Source organism: Lygodium microphyllum, chromosome 12, assembly GCF_053477565.2.
Source record: "Lygodium microphyllum isolate KBCC chromosome 12, Lygodium_microphyllum_v1.1.10, whole genome shotgun sequence".
Taxonomy (NCBI): Eukaryota; Viridiplantae; Streptophyta; class Polypodiopsida; order Schizaeales; family Lygodiaceae; genus Lygodium; species Lygodium microphyllum.
In genome coordinates this window covers 88,213,796-88,236,934 of record NC_141146.1, presented here as the reverse complement: position 1 = coordinate 88,236,934, position 23,139 = coordinate 88,213,796, and the positions used below count along the sequence as shown (strand labels likewise).

Genomic DNA, 23,139 nt, shown 5'->3' with positions numbered 1-23,139 from the left:
AAAGCACAAGCATGAAAGAACACTACAAACATTAAACAACAATCACAACCTAGACCAAATCACTCTGCAAAAAAAAACCAAGGGCAATTGCTCGCTTGCACTCTGTGCACTTTGTCCATTTCATGAGCAATGAATCTAGAATGCTCACTCTTGGAGTTGGGGATGATAGTGGAGCTAGGAAATGTGTAGGTATGATGTTTTTTTTTTAATGTATAGGTAAAATGGTTGTTTTAAATGTCATTTGATTTTTTATGGTAACAGATAACCAAAATAGAGGCACATTTAAAGATGTTCCTTACCTATATTGTGATATATTGTGAAAACTTTTGAAAGTGCACAAGCTTTGAATGGATGTATGGGTTGATGTTTGTGAGTGCATGGATGTTGCATAATATCCTTGTTTTTGTGTTTTCTTCTTTTATGTGATCTTGTGTCTATGTATCATAGAAACAATTTGTATGGGACTTTAGGAACAATGTGAGAAAGCCAATTGCATGAAATCATTGTGCAATGTGGGAAAATTTCAGCAACTTCAGTACAATAAACAGTGTACTCTTGGCTATTAGATATAACAGCCACCCATAAATGGCTGATGCAAGGTAGTTCCACTTTGTCTCATGGGTTCTCCCTTGCTTCTCTTGGTGTTTCTCTAGTCTTTGCAGTCACTTTATCATTACTCCATGGCAAGAATGTCTACTCTTGCAATCTATTAAAAGTTTCTCTATTGGTATCTATGGTTTCCTAATGAACCCTTATATTGTGTTCATTTAAGGCCTAGGAAAAACTCCAACAATCTTCATCATGTAAAGACAATACACTAATCCCCTTGAAGGTATCTATCTTTTCAAAATCTTGTAAATCTCGTAAACCAAAGGCCACTTTTGACCTGTATGAGAACCAGAAGAATAGAAGAATAAAAGTCAGAACAAAGAAAGATTTTCAAATTTCTATTTTCTACAAATTGAGTGTGTATGATCATACACTTCAATTTTTCACATTCCTTTTTTCTACAAATCAAATAGTGTATGATCATATGTGCATAAGATTGGAGTGATTTGTCAAGGTTAATTGGAGAGTTAAATAAATTATTACCCTTCTCAAAACTACTACTTGCTGCCGTTTTTAACACCATATATTCAGAATGATGAATACATTCTTATAATTGACAAGAAAGACCAAGCTGAAGGCAGCAGATCATAATTGGCTACCCATATCTCTATTTCTTCCAACATGCCATTAAATTAAATACCTTATGTCATGTTACCAAACTAGTTGAGCCACATGGTCTGGAGTAAACTCTCTGCTCTTTCTTATCGCAGCTGAATTTCTTATGAGGTAGTGATCTGTTATTCATACCTTGTATTCAACTTGAAAGAGCCATGAGAGTTAATGCTAGAACTTTGACTCCGTCTGAGATGTCATCGATTGATGCAAATTCATCAGGTCTGTGGCTATAGCCTGATATAACCAGCAATAGAGCAGCCATTGAGTAGATTGAAAAAATGATACTCACAAGTCAGAAACAAAGCAAAAACATCAAGCCAGAAACAATGCAAACTGAAAACATTAGAAATACTTGGTGTGCATGCACGCATGCATGCGTGCATGTGTTTTGAGTAGTTTAAGATCAAAGACAACTTTGTAACGTTCAAGGACAAACGAGGAGCAGTTTCTATGAGGACCTTTGTGACAGGGAACAAATATCATCCCTGTTGGAGCAATCCTGCAAGCACATAACAAAAGAATAAAATTGAGGACCAGGAGAAGGGAAGCTCTGTTATCATCTAATGGGAGAAGCTATAATATCATATTTCTCCCATTAGCCTGATCTAAAACACAGGTATAATGGCATGTGGCTGGTTGAGTCAAATCACCTGGCCATAAACAATGAATCATGGTAAGCTCTGCTTTTCATATGCTTATACTTTAGATCCAGCCGTTGTGATGCAAACTCTATCGCATTAACAACCAAAGCTCCCGCCTCTGCAGGTGGATCTTGATTGACAATCTGAAAATCTAGCAGAACTCCACGTCTCCTAGCAATTTCTGAAGCAGATGCTTTGATATTCCGTATCACTTCATTTCTTCTCTCCTCGTTAATGTCCCGCACGTCTAGATTCATGATAAATGTTTGGGAAAGCTATTGCTCAGCGGGTTGATTAGCAAGCAAAAATTTCTAAGGGAATGACAACAACTCTGTAAAACAATGACGTATGTACCGATTTCCAAATAAGCAGTACTTGGAATGCTATTTACTGCGCTTGGATGCAAATCAATGATTCCTGCAATTGCACATTAGAAGCACTTTAGGAGCATGCATGTATGTGATAACAGCAGTAAAGTTCTGTAACTGGCAAAACCATCAGAAATAGCATACGACTCTTCAGCTTTTCACAAGATGTATTCACAGACAAAATCAGCATGGTACCCCCCACATACCATTATAGATGGTAGTTCACAGACAATATCACCATAATACCACCCCAAAAAAAAACCAGGATTCACAGACAATGTCAGCATGATACCCCCCACATACCAGTATAGATGGAGTGAAAGAGATGGAAATGACTGAGTAACAATGTCTGCGATAAATAGCTGACAAAGTCTAAAATTACACGGCTCAAGTGATGCAGTGGATCAAAAAGTGGAAAACGCCATTTTATTGGCTATAGGAAGATACCACATTTCATTGTATACTGTGAAAAGGATTATCAACTTCATTAAGTATGGGAAAATTGGTTAAACAAGGATGCCCTTCAAGTGCATGGTAATATGCCCTTACCACACACCTCTATTCTTCTGAATGGATAAGATTTATTAGGAAGGGACGTCTGAGATTGCAACATAAATGCTCACTAGTAGCATGGGCTTATTCCCAAATTCGTTCTTTATTCTCAGAAATGATAGCCAAAGCCTTAATGATACAAGCAGCAGAGCCACAGATTTGTCAAAGGGAGAGAGCAGGTAGCTTGGCAGTAGTCCATGTTTGCTGTCAAAGGCAGGACCACTGAGATAGACAGATCTAAGAACGGTTACAGCTTTTGAGGAGATATGGAGTAGACAGCAGTATAGCAAGGAGTTTTGGGAACTGGAGATCTCATATAAGTTTCAGACAAACAATTCCATACGAGTTTAAACATGGCAAGAAAAATTTCTGTACAAAATAGAGCAAATAAAAATAGATATTTATACTGATAATCCATACTACCACTAATGACATGCAATACAATTCTAGATCCTTCAAAGAAAGACGCATGCCATGACCTAGATTTCTGCCTTTAGGAGATCGGTGCAATTTTTTAAGAAAGGGGAAGAGAGCAAGAGCACAACCACTCTGGAGAGGGCGGCTCAGCCTCTGAATCCGCAAGGCAGAAGCAAGGAGACTAGGGTGCAGATGGATAGCCCAAAGAATGCATACAGAAAAATCAACCTAGCCTTGTTCAATGCCATAAGAGATGATTAGATGATTATAGCACTGTATGAGAGGGTGGTGCACCGTGTGGCAAGTTAAATGCCAAGGTGGCTTGTCAAGCAGACCAAATGAAATTTTGATGAGTCTCTTCACTTGGCCAATGCATGACCTAGAGTAGGTCCAACAAGAAGCTATGTACCACTGTGTGGCTAACAAAACCTGGTTTGCTACTATTACTCTGCCTACTGGAGCTAGTCTCGCTGTGCTCCAATATAATAGCTTCTGGCTCATACTGAGTAGTAGGGGTGCTAACTGCTGCTCTGAAGAAATATCAATGCCTACATGGCAGCGTAAGTATCTAAACTGAAGTACCTCTGGGGACCCGAGTGAAATCCTCATGTGGCTTCCAATCTAGCTAGGTGTCACAAACCCAAAATCCATAGGATTTGTGTCAATTACTAAGAGCTCTTGAAGCTCTACAAAAGATTTTCATTGCACCACCAAAGGTCCTAAAATTTTCCTCATCCCCATTCAAGTAAATAGCTGTCTCATTTGCAAACTCTACATCCAGCAGCTCCTCAAACACTGGGATGAAGTCTGATGCCTCAAATACATGTCTCACTGACCCTGTGAATGCTGAATCTCGCACTCCTAGCCCCACCAATAAGGACCTGACTGTGAGCTAATGAGTAGAGAGCTGATACATCTTTGATCCACTGTTCTAGCAAACCCATCATCGATATAGTACCCTCTAGAAACTCCCAATCAACTCTATCATAGGCCTTCTAAAAATCAAGAAGCAGAATAGTGAGCATCTATCCCCTAGATAATGCCAGAGCAATGGACTCCCAAAAGGTGAAAATATTATCCAGGCGCTCCTGTACAAAACCAGTCTGAGTAGGGTGAATGAGGTCAGTCATCAAGAGAGAATCTGAGACATCCCTTTGGCTAGGATTTTATATGCTGTTCCAAGCAAAGTGATCGGTCCAAACTAAGTGACCTCCAATCTCTCTCCGCTGCCTTTTGGGATGAGGTGAATCAATCCGTCAGACCACCTCTCCGACATATCTCAAATGCTATAATCTTTGGAAATGCTAATCTGTCAGACAACCTCTCCAACATGTCTCCAAATGCCATAATATCTGGAAATGCTACTAAAAGTCATGTGTTGATCACATCCCAATAGCAAAAGAAGAATGCCCTATCCAATCAATCATCCCTAGGGCCCTTCCCTGATGGTAATGACAAGGCCTTCGCAATCTCCTCCTTTGAGGATGGGGCCATCAATGTCTCATGCTCTTTGTGATCACTCTCATGGTACTCTTGTCACGCAATCTCTCTATCCCTCTCCAAGCCTAGAGGCCTTGTTGTCCAACCCAACAAGGTAGTGTGCCTGGCCTATCTCCTATGGCCTTCGGATGATGAATCCATTTGCTCTCCTAAGTCTCCTAACACTCTATCTAGAGTGTCAAGACCTATAATGGGGAAGTCTTTGTTCACCCCATCCCCTTTCTATGTCCAGAAACAAGCCCTCACATGGTACTTATACTCTGCCTCGCCTCCTTTATAGCATCTATTTTTGCTTTGGCTGCATGCATCCTCTCCGCCACCCACCTACATCCTAATTGTCTTTCCTCCACCCTTTGAAGTGCTGCCAATGAGGCTCTAGCAGCCGTCTCCCCCCTTCTAAGAGACCTCTCTTGCTCATATCCTTGTCCTTAGGAAAGGATCTCATCTCCTGCAGACTCTCATCCAGGTTTCTAGTTCCCCTACTAGCTGAAAAGGACTTGGCTCTCTAGATCTTGGAAACATCCTCCATCAAATACTCATCAAAACAAATGCACATGAATTCTGATCCTGCCAGCAAATCCTGTGGCTCCCTCCATAAGAACCAACTGTACTAGTGTGTGGTCTAATAATGTGGTTCCTCGAACAATACCGACTAGACCTCTATTACAAGCCCAATCATCTATATAAAATCTATCCAATCAAGAGAAGATCCTAGCCTCAACTATCCTATCTCCTTTAGAAAACTACATAGAACCTATAGATCTGCTAAACTCTCCCATGAACCGAAGGTCCTACCCCTAGTATGGAAGACCAAATCCTCCCAAGCTGCCTCCTCTCCTCCTTTGATAATGTCAAACACATCTGCCCTTCTATCCTCCATGTTGGAAGTGGAGTGTGCAGCAGTCCCACACTCAAAAGATACCAGTACTAGAAATGATAGGATGAAAGTACAGTAGGTCTTGAGCAAGTTAGACCTACCCCTAACTCAACTAAAGTTAAACTCGCTCTAGAAGTAGAAACATAACTTATTAACTTAGTTGTGTCCACATCGCACACAAAAACATTGGGCATTAGTAATAATTAACCAATTCTAACACCCCCCTACAATGCCAATGTGATGATGTACAAGGATTTAATCAATCACCAAAAGATAGTAAGTTCAAGGAATTTCAAAATTCATTAAACTTTTCATGTGATAGTACCTTGATGAAAATATCATCAACATTCTACTATGTGGAGATGTAGATCATGCTAATCTTCCCTGCATGTGATCTCTCTCTGACATAGTGATAATGTATCTCAACGTGTTTTGTATGAGCATGAAACACTCAATTCCGAGCTAATGCAATAGCACTTTGACTGTCACAAAGCACAGGAGCAGATCCCTCCAAATGAACATGGAGATCAATCAATACACGACGTAACCAAACACATTCGACTATTGCTGTGAAAGCTGCCCTATACTCACCTTCACAGGATAAGATAGCCATAATAGGCGGCTTCTTGCTTAGCCAAGAGATACATGGCTGGTCTAGAAAGAAACAATGTCTACTAGTAGACTACTTTACATTGTGATCACCAGCCCAATCTGAATCACTGTAACCACACATTTGCAAGTCTTTCCCCTTGGAAAATAGCAAACCATATAATTGTGTTGCTTGCAAATAGTTAAAAATGTGCTTAACAACTTGTCAATGTGGTGTCCTTGGACTGTGCATGTATCTAATCACCTATGATCTTGCATACTGTATGTCAGAATGGGTGTTGCACAAATAGATGAGACAACCAACATCCTAGCTGTAAATAGCAACATCTGATCAATCACTATTATTATGCTTTGAAAGCTTCGGTCCTATTTCCTTAGGTGTGCTCATAGGCTTACAATCTTGCATGTTAAACCTTATTAGCAACTTCTAAACATATTGTGACTGAAACAAAACAATACTATGTTGATTTTGGGTGAATCAAGTTTTGGAACCCATGTGCGGTCAAAAATGCATCTATCTTGGAGTACCAAGCATGTGGAGCATGTTTTATCCATCAAGGCTTTATTCAACTTGCAAACCTTGTGCTCTTGGCCTTGCTACAACAAAGCTTGGAGGTTGTGCAACATACACATCCTCTTCCAAATCTCCATTCAGCAATGATGTCTTTATATCCAATTGATATACATCCCAACTAAAATGTGCAGCCATAGCAATCACGCATCTAATTGTGGTCATCATGGATGCAAGAGCAAATATCTCCTCATAGCCAATGCCCTTTTTTGAGCATATCCCTTCAAAACCAGCTTTGCCTTGTGTCTTTCAATAGACCCATCAAATTTTCCCTTAAGCTTGTAAACCCAATGTGTGCCAATTGCCTTTTTATCAAAAGGAAAGTCAACAAGACTCCAAGTGTTATTCTACTCAATACAACGCATCTCATCACTCATGGCTTGCACCCAATGCACATCCTATTGTGCATTCTCAAAACATGTAGGCTCATCTTCATCCAAAAGAGTACTAACAAAAGCATATGCTTCCTCATCATCAATCAAATAGCCTGTATTAACAAAATATGTCCTTCTTGCATTTCTAGCATTGAAACATGTACATTGAGGCAAAGGAGCATCCATATGACTCTCTTCAAGAGTCTTTAATAGCCATCTAGGGACTATTTTGATTGTATCTATTACAGCCCTTTCTTACACAACTACCTCATCCACTACCCTAGGAAAATTTGGATTAACTAGAGGCTGATTTTGGGCAAGTGGGGCAGGTTCACCATATTGTAACAGCTGATTTTCTGCATCAAAATCAGCCCCTGAACCAATAGCATATGAAAGGAGCCCTCAAATACATTCAAAGAGTCTAATGTGGCTGGCATTTCAAATTCAGCATTCATATGTGCTGAATTTTTAGAGAATATGGCATCTCTACTCACAAAAACCTTGCATGTGGAAGGGTTATACACCATATACCCTTTGCTTTCCGTGCTATACCCAGCAAAAAGGCATTTTACTGCCTTCTCATCGAGTTTTCCACAAAGCTCATTGAGTACATGAAAGTAATCCACACTAGGCTTCTTGCCATACCATGGCTCATATGGTGTGATGACCTTCAACATAACCAAAACATAAAGTAATCCACACTAGGCTTCTTGCCACATCATGCACCATATGGTGTAATGGTCTTCATTGCTTTTGTAGGAGCACGGTTCAAAACACGATTTGCACACATAGGGCCTTCAAGCCAAAATCTATGAGGCAGCCTTTTGCTCTTCAACATGCATCTAGTCATTTCCATAAGAGTACGTTTCTTGCATTCCGCCACTCCATTCTATCGAGGAGTCATCCTCACTATAGACTAATGTGCAATGTCATGGTTTAGCCAATAAGCCTCAAAGGCTTTAGACATGTACTCTCCCCATCTTTCTATACAAAGAGTCTGCACTGTCAAACTAGTTTTAGTTTCCAATTTGGCAACCAAATGTTTGAAGTGGATAAATACATCTGATTTGGCCTTCAAACCATACACCCAAGTGTACCTAAAGTAGTCATGGGTAAATGTCACAAAATAAAGATGACCCTCATGAGCAAAAGTCCACATGGGACCACATACATCACTGTGTATAAGCTATAATTTCCGGGCAGCACACACTACACCATCCTTCTTAAAGGAAACCTTTACATTTTACCAAGAATGCAACCCTCACAAGCATAGGGAGGTGGAGTATCCAAAGCAGGCAAAACATCAACCATCTAACTCTTTTGAAAAGTCACGAGATTGCCAAAACTCATGTGCCCATATCGAGCATACCATAGCTCCACATTTTGCATAGTAGAAGTATATTGACTGTCAGAGCATGATGAGATCTCTTCTCATAAGTATTCAATAAAAAGAGACCTTTGTACAAAGTACCTGACAAACAAAGAGCATAATCAAGCTCTCCATCTTTGACAATGCATTTGTCATTTTCAAAGATCACTTGAAAGCCTTACTTATTAGAAGTTGAAACTAAAATAAGGTTTTTAGTAATCCCATGCACAAATAATACATCCATAAGCTGAAAATCTAATCCATTTGTACCAATGATCACAACTATACAATGCCACAAACATCATAGCTAGAGTTGTTCGCACAAAAAAACTATCTTCGCTGTAGGGGCTGATTGCATGGATGTGAATAAACACTTCCGAGAAGTGATGTGCCTAGATGCCCCACTGTCAAAATACCATGTATTTTGCGTTTCAATAGCATTAAATGCTGAATCAGCTATACACATGTCGTCACTACAAGTGAGAAATGCATAATCCTTCTCAACCAAGTTGGCTATAGTATCACCATCTGGAGACCGAGTGGATAATGTTTCATGGACAGCCAAGCCAAAGTGCTTTTTCTCATTTTCTAACCTTTTCTACATTCGTCTGTGTAATGGACGGGCTTCTTGAAGTAGTGGCATTTACCCTTCTCGCTTTGTCTAAGTCTTGGTGGGCAGTATTGCTAGATGTTGTCCCACATCAGCCTTGGGCTGAATTTTCACTTGTTGCTTACCTTTGCCTTTGTTTTTATACCTAGAAAGTATAGATACATCATCTAGTCTCCTAGGCATGTTCTTCCGAGTCTATTCCTCTTGCAACAAGAGACCGGTTAACTCCACAAATGTGAGGAATTGTTATGCCCCCCTCAAGGACAAATTCAATGAATTATGGAAACCAAGATAAGGCTTTGAAAGAGAGTTAAGTGTGATATTAACCATCTGTTCATCGGGTATCACATCATCAATATTCAGCAACTGCTCTCTCAAATCCTAAATGTAGGTAAGGTGATCTATCATGCCATCACCCTCATCCATGTGCATTTGTCAATTCTCTTCTGAAGTAAAAGATTTCGGCCTCATGTCTAGTTGCAAACATCTACTCAAGTAATACACTATTGTACCTCGAAATGTGTGCCCAAAAAGTCAATTTCAGCGCTTTAATGCTGTAAATCCTCAAATTTACACAAATTTCTATGGCCAATCTGTAGCAATCAGCAAATAAATGTTGTACCTACACTTGTTTGCTGCCTTGTGATTGTGAAACACAAAAGCCCCAAATTTCCTCGACGAAATTTCCAAAAATTGAAGAAATTTTATACTTACAGTCTTATAATTCAATGAAATGTCACCTCACGATGCAAATTGACTACAATCAGCAACTTCACTGCACCTTTGGATGTGTGTCGGACCCAAAGATGACAAAAGCCCCAAATTTATCGTGGAAATTTCAAAATTTTTAGAAATTGGGCAAGTTAGTCAAAAACCCCCAAATATCTTGGCATCAAGTGTGAGAAATTGAATATTTTTATGAAATTAGGGATGAGATGAGCAAGATGGACAAGAAACTGCAGAATTTCCAAAAAGTCCCAAATTCTAATTTTTGTAAAATTTGCACAAACTAATTAACTTAGTTGTGTCCACACCATGCACTAAAATGTTGGGCATCGCCCATAATTGACCAATTCTAACACTCCAATGCCTCGACCATGTTAAAATCCCCACCTACAATCCAATGGTCAACATGCGGTAAAGTCTAAGTAAGAGTAACCCAAAAGAGTCTTCTCTCCCTTTGACTATTAGGGGCATATATAATTGGCAAGCCTACTAGTGCATCCTCTAATCTCACAAATAGCCATAGTACCCTCCTCGCTACAAGGATATCCCAATTCTATACTACATGAAGCCAATGCTCACTAACACAAACATGGACCCTTGCTTGTATCTCTAAGGCTCCCGTATAGCAAGTGCTCAGTATGTGAAACTCCATCCAATAAACAACTTCCCACTTCATTGGGAAATCCTCTCTTCTAAGAAGTGATGCTTCTGTAGCATAAGGAGGTCCAACCAATGTTCTATGTAGATCCTGTCTCATTAAGCTCCATCCTTGGTGGAGCAGTCTTCCTCTAAGCCTTAAATGTTCCATAAGAGGATCCTCATTGTCTAAGCCTCTCAAATTGGCATGACTCCACAACCCATGCTTGCATCTTCTCTCGCCTCATATATACTCTTTCTCGTCTCATCGTTGCAATCTTTGTAGGCATATGAAGAGGTGGAAAATCAATGGAGTCTAGGGAATCGTCTAAATCTATGTCAAATTCTTCCTCTCTCTCTCTCTCTCTCTCTCTCTCTCTCTCTCTCTCTCTCTCAAGAGTAGCTTGTATCAATGAGCATGCCTCTCTCCTGGGAGGATTATCTCCCTCCCGTTGAGTGTTTTGAGACCTAAGATCCAAACCACTCAATGGAGGCCTCAACTATGGGATCCATCTCTAGTGGCTCACGTAGATTCCTCACTCCTTGGAGAGGGTTGAGGGGGATGTGAATTGGCTACTTGATCCCATGTGTGGGGGTTACTAGGGACGTTGGTGACATCGCTGATTACTGAGTGGACTATTTCTCTTTGCCTCTAACCTAGAAGAGGGGAGCATAGGAAAAGTGGCCTCTACTGCCTCAAGTGACACTATTAGATCTCTATATATAGTAGGTTTGGGATCCCGAATAACTATCCATTGTTTGTCAAAGTACATCTCCTACCCTTGCCTCTCTCTCCATCTCTATCTCTGTCTCATTGTCTATCTAGTTGCAACTCCTTTCCCTACCTCTCTCTCTATCTCTGTCTTTGTCTCCTCTATCTAGCGGTTCATCTCCTTTGTTGCTCTCTCACTTCTCTTATGAGGTATGGACCCTCCTTCCCATCTTGAAAGGAGTCGAGGCAAGGTGTCATGAGGATGTGAAAATTTATTGCTTTGCTTAGTATTTGATTAAAAACTAATCAAATGTGGAAATGTGATGTGCACATGTGAGATGCATGTCAATTATTTCACATTGTGGGACCCAAGACCCCAAGGTATCAGTTGGTGCCAAAGGCAAAAGTTGCAATACATTATGCCTAACAGATACTAGGTGTTATTTGGTGTTAGATTTGGGCCTATACGAATTTATTGGCCAGTAATGTCATTGTGACATTAGAGACTAGGCATTAATTAATTAATAATGTCAATCTAAGAGTCAATAACTACTCAAGGACACTTGGGAGATAAATTGGCCTAGCCAATTTAATTATTGGCTGGTAAAATTAAATTTCTAAGCACTAGAATAATTATGAAATTAATTTCCAAAATTAATATTCTGAAAAAAAAATTAATAAGCTGAATAATGCTAAAAAATGGGATGAGAAGGCTGCCACTTGGCAAAACTTGGCCATGCAAGTGGGAAAAACCTTTTTGGGGTTCATGGAAGTCTATTTCAACCATTGTGAGAAAGGAGGAGACTGTTGGATAGGAAGGAGAGGTTGCTGAAATGTCTACACCATTGGAGATCTGCACAGAAGCTGGAAACAGTTGTTACAAGGTCTATAGTAGCAGGTGACAATCCCAAAATGGCCAAAACAAGCAAGTGACAACAGTTGGAGACTGGTGACAGCCATTTTGGGCTTCCAACTAAAGGTCATTGTAGGTTGGGCTCTCCTGATCAAGGTAGCAGCAAATTGAAATTGGTTTTCGCAAAGAAAATCAAAGATTTCTCTCTCTACAACATTCTCTCTCCGTCCATTTCTCAACTCTCGTCAACATTTTCCAACAGTTTGGGTCATCAGATTTCAATCAATCTCTGCTATAAACCCTAATTTACAACAAAAATTAGGGTTTTGATAGCTACCTTAGGATACATACCGAAAGGGGCACCGGTATTACGAACCGTACGGAATGGACCAGACCGTATGTAGTACATGTGAAACTATGGAAGGGAGTCCAACATAGCAATGGGGACCATAACTCTAATTGATGGGTGTTGAATGTGTCCCTCTCCACCCCATCTTGGAAGGTCCTATCCTGTTGGATCATGACCAAAAGCTCTCCCAATCTAGGCTGTAAGAAGAAAAAAGTACTCATCAAGGCTAGGAAAATACTATGATAGTTGTTCAATTTCCGAGCATAGAATAGTGTGTGCCCTCAATCCATCTATCAAAGAAAGCAATTGTATTTTGAACATTTAATGGGCTCGTAGCAAGCATTGCTGCAAAGTGCTCTAGTGTGCTGAAGCTAACCCTGAAGCTTTCATAACTCTCGCAACTCTCACCTCCGTGCCTATGAGAGATGCTTATATCATGTCTTTCAGTGTGTGCATTAGTAATCTATCACCTGCCAATCAGCACGCTCGAGATGACACCTCTAGGACTGCCACTTTGTCTCTAATGTCAAGCCTACGTCAAGATCAAAACCTAATCTCTAGGATAGTATTGGCCATGGGAATTGTGGGGGACCACACTCCAATCCCAAAGGGTAGTAGAGGGACTGGCTACTATCTCATGAATCAATTTTTTTGCTTTTGGCGATTGTACTATGGCGACTCTTGTGAGTAGGGGATGAATGATGAGAAAAGGGCAAAGACCATTGCTTAGAGCAATGCTGCCACAACGCATTTCCTCCTGTGACTCCAATGTAGTGTTCCTCTGTCTCAAGCTCTCAACCACAAAGCTGGCAAGTCCTATCCTCTGCTGAAGTATCTGTCCATCAGCCTCTCTCCATCTGTAGCCTATGGGAGGAGGTGCGAATCTGTCCAATAGCAGCCCGTATGCTGTGGAAGAGATGAGTGTCCATGTATGCTGGCTGAATAGTGAATCCATCATCAAAGAGATGCAAGAAATGACTTTGGTAGAACTCCATCCTCCTCGATCCTAGATGGAGTGGTGGGTGGATCCATGCCCTTGATGTCTCAGTCCTCAAGATATCAGCTCTGATCACCTGATTCAGCTCTGATCGACTGAGTGAGAGTGTAAGGCAGTCAAGGCTGTAGTCAAAAGGTGGAAGGTGATCAATATACAAACTGTGTAAGCTCATTGAAGCAATCATATTTGAAAACCAACAGTTCTTGCCCTTTGCTGCTAGTTGTCTAGATGAAGTTAGTGCCAATCTGGAATATCTATGATGTGAAAGGTCCCATAATTTGTGCCAAAAAGTTAGAGAGAGAGAGAGAGAGAGAGAGAGAGAGAGAGAGAGAGAGAGATATTAACGTCTACATAAGGCCAATGTGGCCTATGAGACAAAATCCAGAGTACATCCATGTCTAATGTCATCTCATCAGTAAGGTAAAGATAACATTACAAATAAGTGGGTGGCCTACGTAACAATACTGAAAATAACTATATGATGGGACTATACTAGGGTTGAACCATGTGTAGTGTTGTTCCATCGATAGAAAAGGAAAGGAAAGGAAAGGAGAACTAGATCTGATAGAACCATGTACAAAAGTGTGGTGGGGACTATAGGCTATAGCTGATCTCAAGATTTGCACATGATCTCAGCTATGATGCGGTCCCTAGTTGCTTCACTGATATGCCTGGTGGTGAGTCTGCGGTGTCTCGTGATAATGGCTCTAATCCGATTGTGGTGTGGCCTCCTCGGACGTGGTCCTGGTAGACGGAGTTGTTGTGCTCGACGAAGGGAAGTGGCTCTATCCAATGTGACACCACGGTGTGGCTTGTAAGGTGTCTGGCAGGGTGGTTTTGTCTCTGCTAGGTTGGTAGTGTCAGTAGGGTCGGCTCTATAGAAGAAGTCTGTCATTGCTCTCTGTGTGTGTCCCTCTGGGTGAGCTGGTCTCTGTCTCGCAGTAGTGCAATTCAGCACCTCTCGAGCTCCAAGAGGAAAATACCTAGGCATCTCTGGTCCTCGTACTCCATGAGGCGGCGAAGGGGTCCAAATCTATCACGGAAGAGGCAACGGTACCGTCCTCGTATGTCATAGTATACTGTGCATCTGCATATGTAGTGCTCCTCCGTCTCAGGCTCTCGACCACAAAGCTGGCAAGTCCTATCCTCTGCTAGGGTATTTGTCCATCTGAAGCCTATGTGAGGAGGTGCGAATCTGTCCGATAGCAACAAGAAATGACTCCTGTAGAACTTCATCCTCCATCCTAGAGGGAGTGGTGGATGGATCCATGTCCTTGCTGTCTCAATCCTCAAGATATCAACTTTGATCACCTGGTTCAACTCTGATCGGCTGAGAGAAAGTGTAGGGTAGTCAAGGCTATAATCCAAGGGTGGAAGACAGTCAATATCCAAACCATGAAGGCTCATCCAAATAGTCATATGTGAAAACCAACAGTTCTTCTCGCCTCTAGCTGCTCGTTGTCTAGATGAGGTTAGTGCCAATCTAGAGTATCTATGGCGTGGAAGTTCCCATAGTCTGTGCCAAAAGGTCACTGCCCTAAAGAGTGCCTCTGTAACTATAGGTGTTGCCTCTAGCTCTACTCTGACAATGGGATGTGGGGTGGAGGGCTTACTCCTAATCATGCGTGCTATCATCATGATCAATGGCCTTTCCACGCTATCCCAACCATCATAATAATCCCTCTCTATTCCAATCTGATCAATGAGTGGCTTAAGATGCCTATGATATAAGCTACAACTCCATACCTCTGCTCCATATAGTAATGTAGGTGTGACTAGGGTGTCAAACCAGAGTTTAGTGCAGGGCTCCTTAAACTGTATGTGAGCACATTGACTCTCAAGTGTCCCTAATGCTGTGTATCCATGTGCCAGACGTGCCTCTAATGCCCCTCTCAACGAAAAACGTGGGCCAGAGAAGGTGACTCCCAAATAGACATATTCCCTCACATGCTCCAGTATCTCTCCCCCAAATGTGAACTAGTACATAGATCTAGTCACCCATGCTGCTGAAGTATTGAAAACCATGGTTTTGGTCTTCCCAAGGTTCACTGTGAGGTCTTTATCTCTACAGAAGATGTGCAAAGCATCTAGATGGCACTGCAATCCCTCCGATGAATCTGAAATGAGAACAATATCATCTGCATAAAGTAATATCGGTATCAGCACCTCTGCCAAGCTAGCTCCAACTCCTCCTCCTCGGTCTATGTGATCAGACACTTCATCTACGTATAGACCAAACAATGTGGGTGAAAGTGGACATCCTTGTTTCACTCCTATGGTACTGTCAATCCTCTCTGATAGCCCCCCAGGTGCTTGTATATGACCTATCACTGCCTCATATAATGCATAGACACCCCATCGTATATCCTCTAGTACTCCAATGTCCTCCAATCTCTGCATGATGCGTGTACGAGGCACTGTATCAAAAGCTTTACGAAAGTCTACAAAGCAACAATAGATCCTCTTGTCTCGAGTTCAACCCTCCTCAATAATGGCTCTAAGTGTGAGAACATGGTCCAACGTGGCATATCCTCATCTGAAACCTGCCTGTCCTTGTACTCTCTTGCCTTGCATTTCAGCCCACTCGCTGAGTTCATGCTCCAATATAGATCCATATATCTTGGCCAAAGTATGTCTGATCATGATAGTCCTGTAGTTGCTAGGAATCAGGGGATCACCACTTTTAAATAGCGGAATTATAGTATTGTCTGACCAACTCATAGGGAAACGTTCACATACTACTCTATTGAACATATGTGCTAATATGGGTGCTAATATGTCACAAGCATGTGAGAAATGTTCTGCTACTAGTCCATCTTCATCCTATGCCCTCCCATTTTGTAATCTATAAATTGCATCCCTAACCATTTTCCATGTGAAGAATGACCACTGTGTTGGCCTACAAGCTTGTGGGGGCTGCATAGGTGGCTGTCTTGGCAGGTTATACAGCTGTCTCCCATAGTCAAGTCACGCATCTGGTGATGTAATCTGTATGGGGGACTGTCTTTCATGGAACATCTTCCATGCGCTTTTGCTATCCCGCCCCAAAAATAGTTGATATATCTCTCCTTCTGCTTTCGCGAAGGAGTCTCGTTTCTTCTTCCGTACAAGGCATTTGAAGAACACCTTTGCTTGGCGATGTGTCTGAGTGCCTAGCTCCACTTTCCTCTGTAGGCAAGCTCGGGTGACTCTACACTCATCATCATACCAGCTATTTTGGGGAGCAGTAGATCATGTGGGTCTACATCGGGGCAAGGTGTGTGGGAATGCATACATGGCTGATCCATGTATGGCCTCTGCTAAATCCCTTGTACATTCTTCCAACGATCTACTCAAGTCCAATGTATGTAAACTGGTCTGCAGAGAACCACTATAGATGTGTGAGGTGTCTTCTATAAGGTAGTATTTGGGATGTTTAGGGAGGCATGGTGTTTCATGTTTCATATGTACACAAGAGAGCATGAGTGTCAAAATAGCATGATCTGCTGCTATGACAATTGGTCTCTTAGATATCTTAAAGTTTTGGATGTCTGGTATCAATGCTGGTGAGCCTATCAAGTAGTCCACAGTACTTGCCCCTCCTTTGTGATTCCAACATGTCAAATTGTCATATCCTGACCATTGTGGCAGACCATTAAAGATGGCTAGTCTATGTGTACTTCCCAAAGTCAATATGTGTGTTCCATAGGTACTCGCTTCTTTATCCTGGGCTCTCCTGCGTAGGCCTATTTCATCTATATCGATCTCTTTGAGAATGGAAGCAATGCATGCATAAAGATAAGGCTGCCAGAGAGGGACAGATGGATTAATGCACATAGAATGAATGGCACTGAGAACCCAACAAATCAAACAGAGGAAAAGCTCTAGGTAAAGAGAGCTGGAGTTGCCCCAAACTGCAAAAATATCAGAGTCTGAAGCAATATAACAAGAAGAACAGGATATGGAAAGAATTGATAGTAAGAACATCAAATCATCATCATCATCATGAATTATGCCCCGAGTTTCTCTCACTGTTTTTAGTGTGTTGAATGGTGAAGAGCTTGCACTGAACTGTAAATTTGACTGTTACAGCAATGGATTTACAAACAGATAAAGGGAAAAAGTTCAAGTATGCATTTTCATGTACACACAACAGATGATGGGCTTGATGATTGATAAATTGAAGATGGAAGCTGCATATACATATGTATAACACATGAATACATGCACATAATCCATATCATCTTTAGTATCATAGCACTGAAGACATTCAATTCAGGCATAAAAAGTCTGGATGGAAAATAGGCTGATACAAACCTGTAGTACCAACAGTATCAATTGAACCAGTTGCTAGCACATGCTTTTCAACAGCTAGGGCCATCTCAGCAGCAGCCAGTCCAGCATCATTCCTGCAAGTTTTGGCAAGTAATTTCCAAGAAAGGATACCTCATGCACAATCCTATGATTGAGCAACACAAGAGTCAAGGTAGGAAAATGTTTCTTTTTATATACCCCACAAGTGCCTGACCCATTTTGAAAATGAAACAATAATTACAAAACCATGGATGTATATTGGCTGGAAAGTTAAAAGAGGAGGAGGAGAATTTAAAAAGTGAAATGCAGCGAAATTGCATGGCTTGCCAATTGAAAGCATGCTCTTCTGTTAGATTATACCTGAAAAGGGTACAATGGAAGAGGATCAAGAAAACTTCAAACGTTTGCCTACCAAACAATTTCTGAAGCTTGAAAACAATTCTGAGCTGAGTCCTGATGTCCTAGTCTGCACTAGGCAAATGATGATCACATTCAATGATAAAAAATTCATGAGGCAGTCTACTGATGGCATTCTAACCAGAAGGTCCAAAATTACATGCAATACATTTGCTGTTCAGTAAGTAGGGCTAAATCGGTCTAGTGATAGCATACTAAACAGGAAGGTCCAACAATACAATGTAATACATTTTTATGTTCTGTTAGTAGGGCTTAATCCGCCTTGCCATACCTCACAGGTCACCCCTATGCAGACACTGCTACCACACAATTCACAATTCAAGAGAACTCTAAGAAAAGGAGAACTGCCTGTGAGATGGCAAGGGACCAGGCACAACATGAACATACATCAAATCCCATAACAGCCCACTTCTCCCACCTATACTTACAAATTATTCAAGAGCTTCATATCCAAGAGGGAGAACGTCAACTACACATACATTTATGGTTCCCTTGGAAGTGGTAGGGGGAGTACCACTTTTGAAACATTTCAAACATCCAATAAAACAAATATATCGTGCTCAGTAGCAAGCCTCCTGACTTCATTCTACACTAATACAGGTGGCCTTCTCCCAGGCTTGCCTTGAACCACCTCCTGTGCTAGTGCTGCCCCCCCAACACCCTCCTTCGATCCCTTTCTCCTGCCCATCTCGCAATTTCTTCCATCTTAGCTGAAACAGGTCCCTACAGCTACTCCCTCCACTCTGCAGCAACATTCACTCCGGTTGCATAGCAGCACCTTCAGAAGTGCCTTAGTGTGGACTCACAATGGAAACCTCTGGTCCAATGCTGGAGCACTCTATGGGTGCCCACTAATCAAATGTCCTGTGCATCACTCTCACTTTGAAATGCCTTAGTGTGGACTCACAATGGAAACCTCTGGTCCAATGCTGGAGCACTCTATGGGTGCCCCCTAATCAAATGTCCTGTGTGTCACTCTCACTTAGAAACAACTCTTGTCGTGTACACCATAGAGAAGGAGCTGGAGGTGGCCATGATCTTTGGACAGGTTGTTCAACACACTCCATCCAGGTCACAACTTCATGATTGGCTTCAATCCACCTTGCACATTGGCACCTCACAGATAGTGGAGGGAGTGCTGATGGGGCACAACTTCGTGATTGGCTTCAATCCACCTTGCATATTGGCACCTCACAGATAGTGGAGGGAGTGCTGATGGGGCAAGGCATCTTCATGGCATGACTCACCTCCACGGACGCACCATAGCTGGTTGACAGCTCCCCAATTATCTCCACAAAGGGTGTCATCTACCTGGTCCTATAGTATAGCAGCTTCACAATTGAGAGCTTCACGCTCCACAAGAGATTCCCTTGATACCCAGTCACCCTTCTCTTCCCTTGAAGAGCAGTTGAGTACCGCCAATCTCTTTCTGCAGCAACATTCACTCCGGTTGCATAGCAGCATTTTCAGAAGTGCCTTAGTGTGGACTCACAATGGAAACCTCTGGTTAGTGTGGACTCACAAGGCTAGAGTTAAGGCTGCAGCAATGGCCAAAATACATGATGGACATTAACTGGTGCCACAGGGCAGAGTTCCCACACCTCAGTATCATCAGCCAAGCCTCACCACAGTGGATACTACCCATGGATGCAATTAAGTGTCTGTTTGCACTAGTCACATGATACTACCAGACTTTTGAGGTGCACCTCTCAGCCTAGCTTTTGGAGGCTTTTGTAGTGATTCAGGGAGTGACCATGAAACTAGCCTTCCTTCTCGGATAGGGTGGTAAATAACCTGATTAAGCACTAATTACAGCAAATATAAAATTTGCATAAACTGAAATACTAATGTTACCAATCAATCTTGGATAGTGGACAACCAGAGGATTCGTCCAGCCCCCATTCACATGCTCTTCAAGGCTGCCCTCTTTTGGTAGTGATAGAGACATGCTTACATAATGTAAGTGCCCAAAAACTAATGTGCATTGGCAATAAGTTGATGACACTAAGAAATTTCATAATAACAACCTCATCTATATGTCTTCTCAATCATGACCAGCCATTGTCCTTCTCAATCCCTTTGCTTCCGTACTTTATCAAGTATCTTGGAACCTCAAGTGTACCAGTTTACCCCAAAGGGCTGGGTGCTCATGACTCATCGTTTCCTACGATTGGAGCCCTTACAATATCCCATATTAATGACAAGGACAATGACAAACTAACATCAGCACCAAGTGCCACAATTCCTTTCAAGTACTTCTCATACTATGCCTCCTGAAGTACCTGTGCAACTACTACTAGTAGAAAAACATATTGTACATCATATACAAGAGCATTTTAAGGATGGCAAAAGGAGCCTATCAGTGGCACAGGCTGAGGAGGTGCAGGTTGTGCAGGTTGTGGAGGCAGAGGGGGTGGTGCTGTGTGAGCAGTGATGGCAACATGCTGAGGACGGGGACAGTTTCAGTCAGCCTTTGTATTAACCCTTTGTATTCAGTCCACTTCCTTCTGTAACTGCCGCAACTCCGATGCATTCTGCCCATCACGTTGTCATTATTTCTCTTATTTAAGCCTGAGATAGAGAGCACACCTTACGATCGTTCAACACGATATCTCTATCTACAAGGATTCAACCTTGATACAGACCTCCCAACTGGTTATTTAGTCATTCACGCCTCATAATAGACTTCCCCTTGTATATTTTCTGTTATAGAAGTTCCTGACAGGGTTTGTTCTCTACTTAATATTTTTCCCTTGGGATACTTTGTCCCAAGGAAATTTATTAATAGAAATTTTCCTCTTCTCTAGAGACTAAAAACCTTGATATAGACCATAGTTTATCTTGACTTGTCCTTAGAAAGCCAAGGTTTCCAACATGATGTGTCAACCTGATGTGGATAATTGACTCATGTATGTTTAATTCTCTCTCTCTTTCACTTTATCCTGGACTGCCACCAACCCACTTCCCATAGTGAACTTTTGGCAAGACTCTCTAGGTGTGGTCTATCAGTATTTAGACCCCAGTTTAGGGGCTGGTAGCCCTACTAAGTATATATTCCCTGAAAAGAATCTAAAAGCAGATTCCCTAGCTAAGGAAAAGAACCCAACCTCAACCAACACATTCCTGGAGAGGCAATAACAACAGGGCAAGAGATGTGACTTTGCAAGATGGACCCTAAGCACATGGATTGACATCTTCATCAAAAATGGAAAACATGTTAGCTGTCACAAAATTTCAGACAGCCCAACAAGAACTTCCTATTCAAAGAAAAGGCCTCAATCATGTATCAAGTATCAAGTGACAGACTATGTAAGGAAGAAGAAGCTACAGCGACAAGTACAGCAATGCAGATAATTTGTGCAAAAATTGTCATCAAGGAAATATATCAATAAGTGACATGCAAAGGTCACAAGAGTCCTTTCCAAGTGTCTTTTGTATCGTGAGGGAAGAATTGAGCTACTAAACAATTCCGATTTACTACCATGATTATATATGTCACGTCATATAAACTACAGCAAAAGGCTATTGTGACCTGAAGGGCATGAGTAGAGCGCCTGCATGTCCCCCCTTTCCCTTGAATTCCACTTTGATGGTGGCTGGTGCAGCAATAGCTGTTACAATACCAATTGATAAACCTGTAACCACAGCAAAACAGAGACTGTCAGGAGTTCAAAATCTTTTCAGAAAATAACTTGACACTTAGCCAAAATACACAGTAACTCATTCAAACAACATTTGGAAAAAGTTTCAATCCAAGATTTATGAGGTTGCAGGTAGCCGGAGACTTACTAAGGTTAATCTCGAGCTTTTCAAAACAATACAAAATTTGGAGGATAACAGTAGCTCACAAACAGTAAGTTTGTCACACACTATATACAGGATAGTCTAGGGATGATGTGGACATTAACCAGGTTCAGTAGCGACAATAGCCATCAGTCATATATGTACTCAGACAAAGTTGTATTCTGTAAGTTTCACTGCAAGGGGCAAGACCATCATTCTTCATAATCTTCACCTTCCTTGTATATATCATACCATGGGCACAAAGTAGCATAACCCAACATCCCTCTCTTGCACAGCATTTCAACTTGCGATCATCCATGCACAAGCTTCTGCTTGTAATATGCAAATTAGAGACGTTTAGTGCACAAAGAGACACATTGGTGAAGGGGAGAAATGTTATACACTAGCAAAGTCAATGATGCAATTAGAGACAGATGCAAAGGACAAGATAGTAGAAAGAAGAATGAACATGATGCAGAAATAAGAAACCACAACTGCAAACAAAGAATTGGCAACTGCCAATAGTACATGGCTGCACCATGCTCGATATCAGGCCTTCATGGTTAATACTAGTAACTAGATATTTTAAAATATGTATTCAAACTTTGTATGTACAGCTCAAATTCAATTTGATGTCTCTTACATATTTTCTTAATTAGTGGTGACGCAAATATGTTAGACGATATAAGGTGTGATGACATCCTCTACATCGTTGAGGAGAGATGGAAGTGGATGGAGAGGCCTATCTATGATCTTACAGCTCTCTTGCATCTTGTACATAAGAGTCCCTCTCTCTTCAGAGACTAAGAACTAACCTCAGATAGATATCTTTAAAAGCCTTTGCTCACACAATGTATTGAAAAAAGGCCCTTTTGTGAAACGTCTATTTTGATGGGAGTCTTTTGTGTATCAATTATCCAATGTACAAAAGGTGGCTCTTAAGGTGCTTGCTTAGCTAATTCTATAAGTGTAGTAAGTTTTTTCTTTCTCTTTTCTGCAGTAAAAAATGTGGCTAATCACATTACTCAAAAGAATCTAATAAAGAAGTACATGTGCTCAACAGTCTACCTAGAGTTGGCTCCAAATCACAAAACAATCAAATGTACCACCCTATCAAGGTGGACTGTGGGGTAAGGGGGAAAGAAGCCATGGAAGGAGAATGTATGGCCACATAGGCCTACCCGCCCTGCATCGTGAAGAATGGGCCCTAGCCACCCCAAGTGAGTAAGAACTGGTGACAAGCTCTTGAAAAGTATGAGAC

General features: G+C 41.5%; 1 protein-coding gene across 3 annotated transcripts in view; it reads right to left on the bottom strand.

The window, feature by feature from the left end:
- Positions 1-478: 478 nt before the first annotated feature.
- Positions 479-23,139, bottom strand: part of UAH (ureidoglycolate amidohydrolase) — a 133,454-nt gene continuing 110,793 nt past the window's right edge. For 2 of the 3 annotated variants that reach the window (XR_015692676.1, XR_015692675.1), the window contains 7 exons: positions 21,628-21,730; positions 17,682-17,773; positions 2,220-2,282; positions 1,875-2,112; positions 1,577-1,723; positions 1,357-1,458; positions 479-886 (listed from right to left, as the gene is read on the bottom strand). Coding sequence is in view for 1 of the 3 variants with exons in the window: in XM_087689693.1 (XP_087545819.1) it covers positions 1,364-1,458; positions 1,683-1,723; positions 1,875-2,112; positions 2,220-2,282; positions 17,682-17,773; positions 21,628-21,730 (632 nt within the window). In the remaining 2 variants the exon portion in view is untranslated. The remainder of the gene's footprint in view (positions 887-1,356; positions 1,459-1,576; positions 1,724-1,874; positions 2,113-2,219; positions 2,283-17,681; positions 17,774-21,627; positions 21,731-23,139) is intronic. The other variant, XM_087689693.1, reaches the window with a different exon arrangement.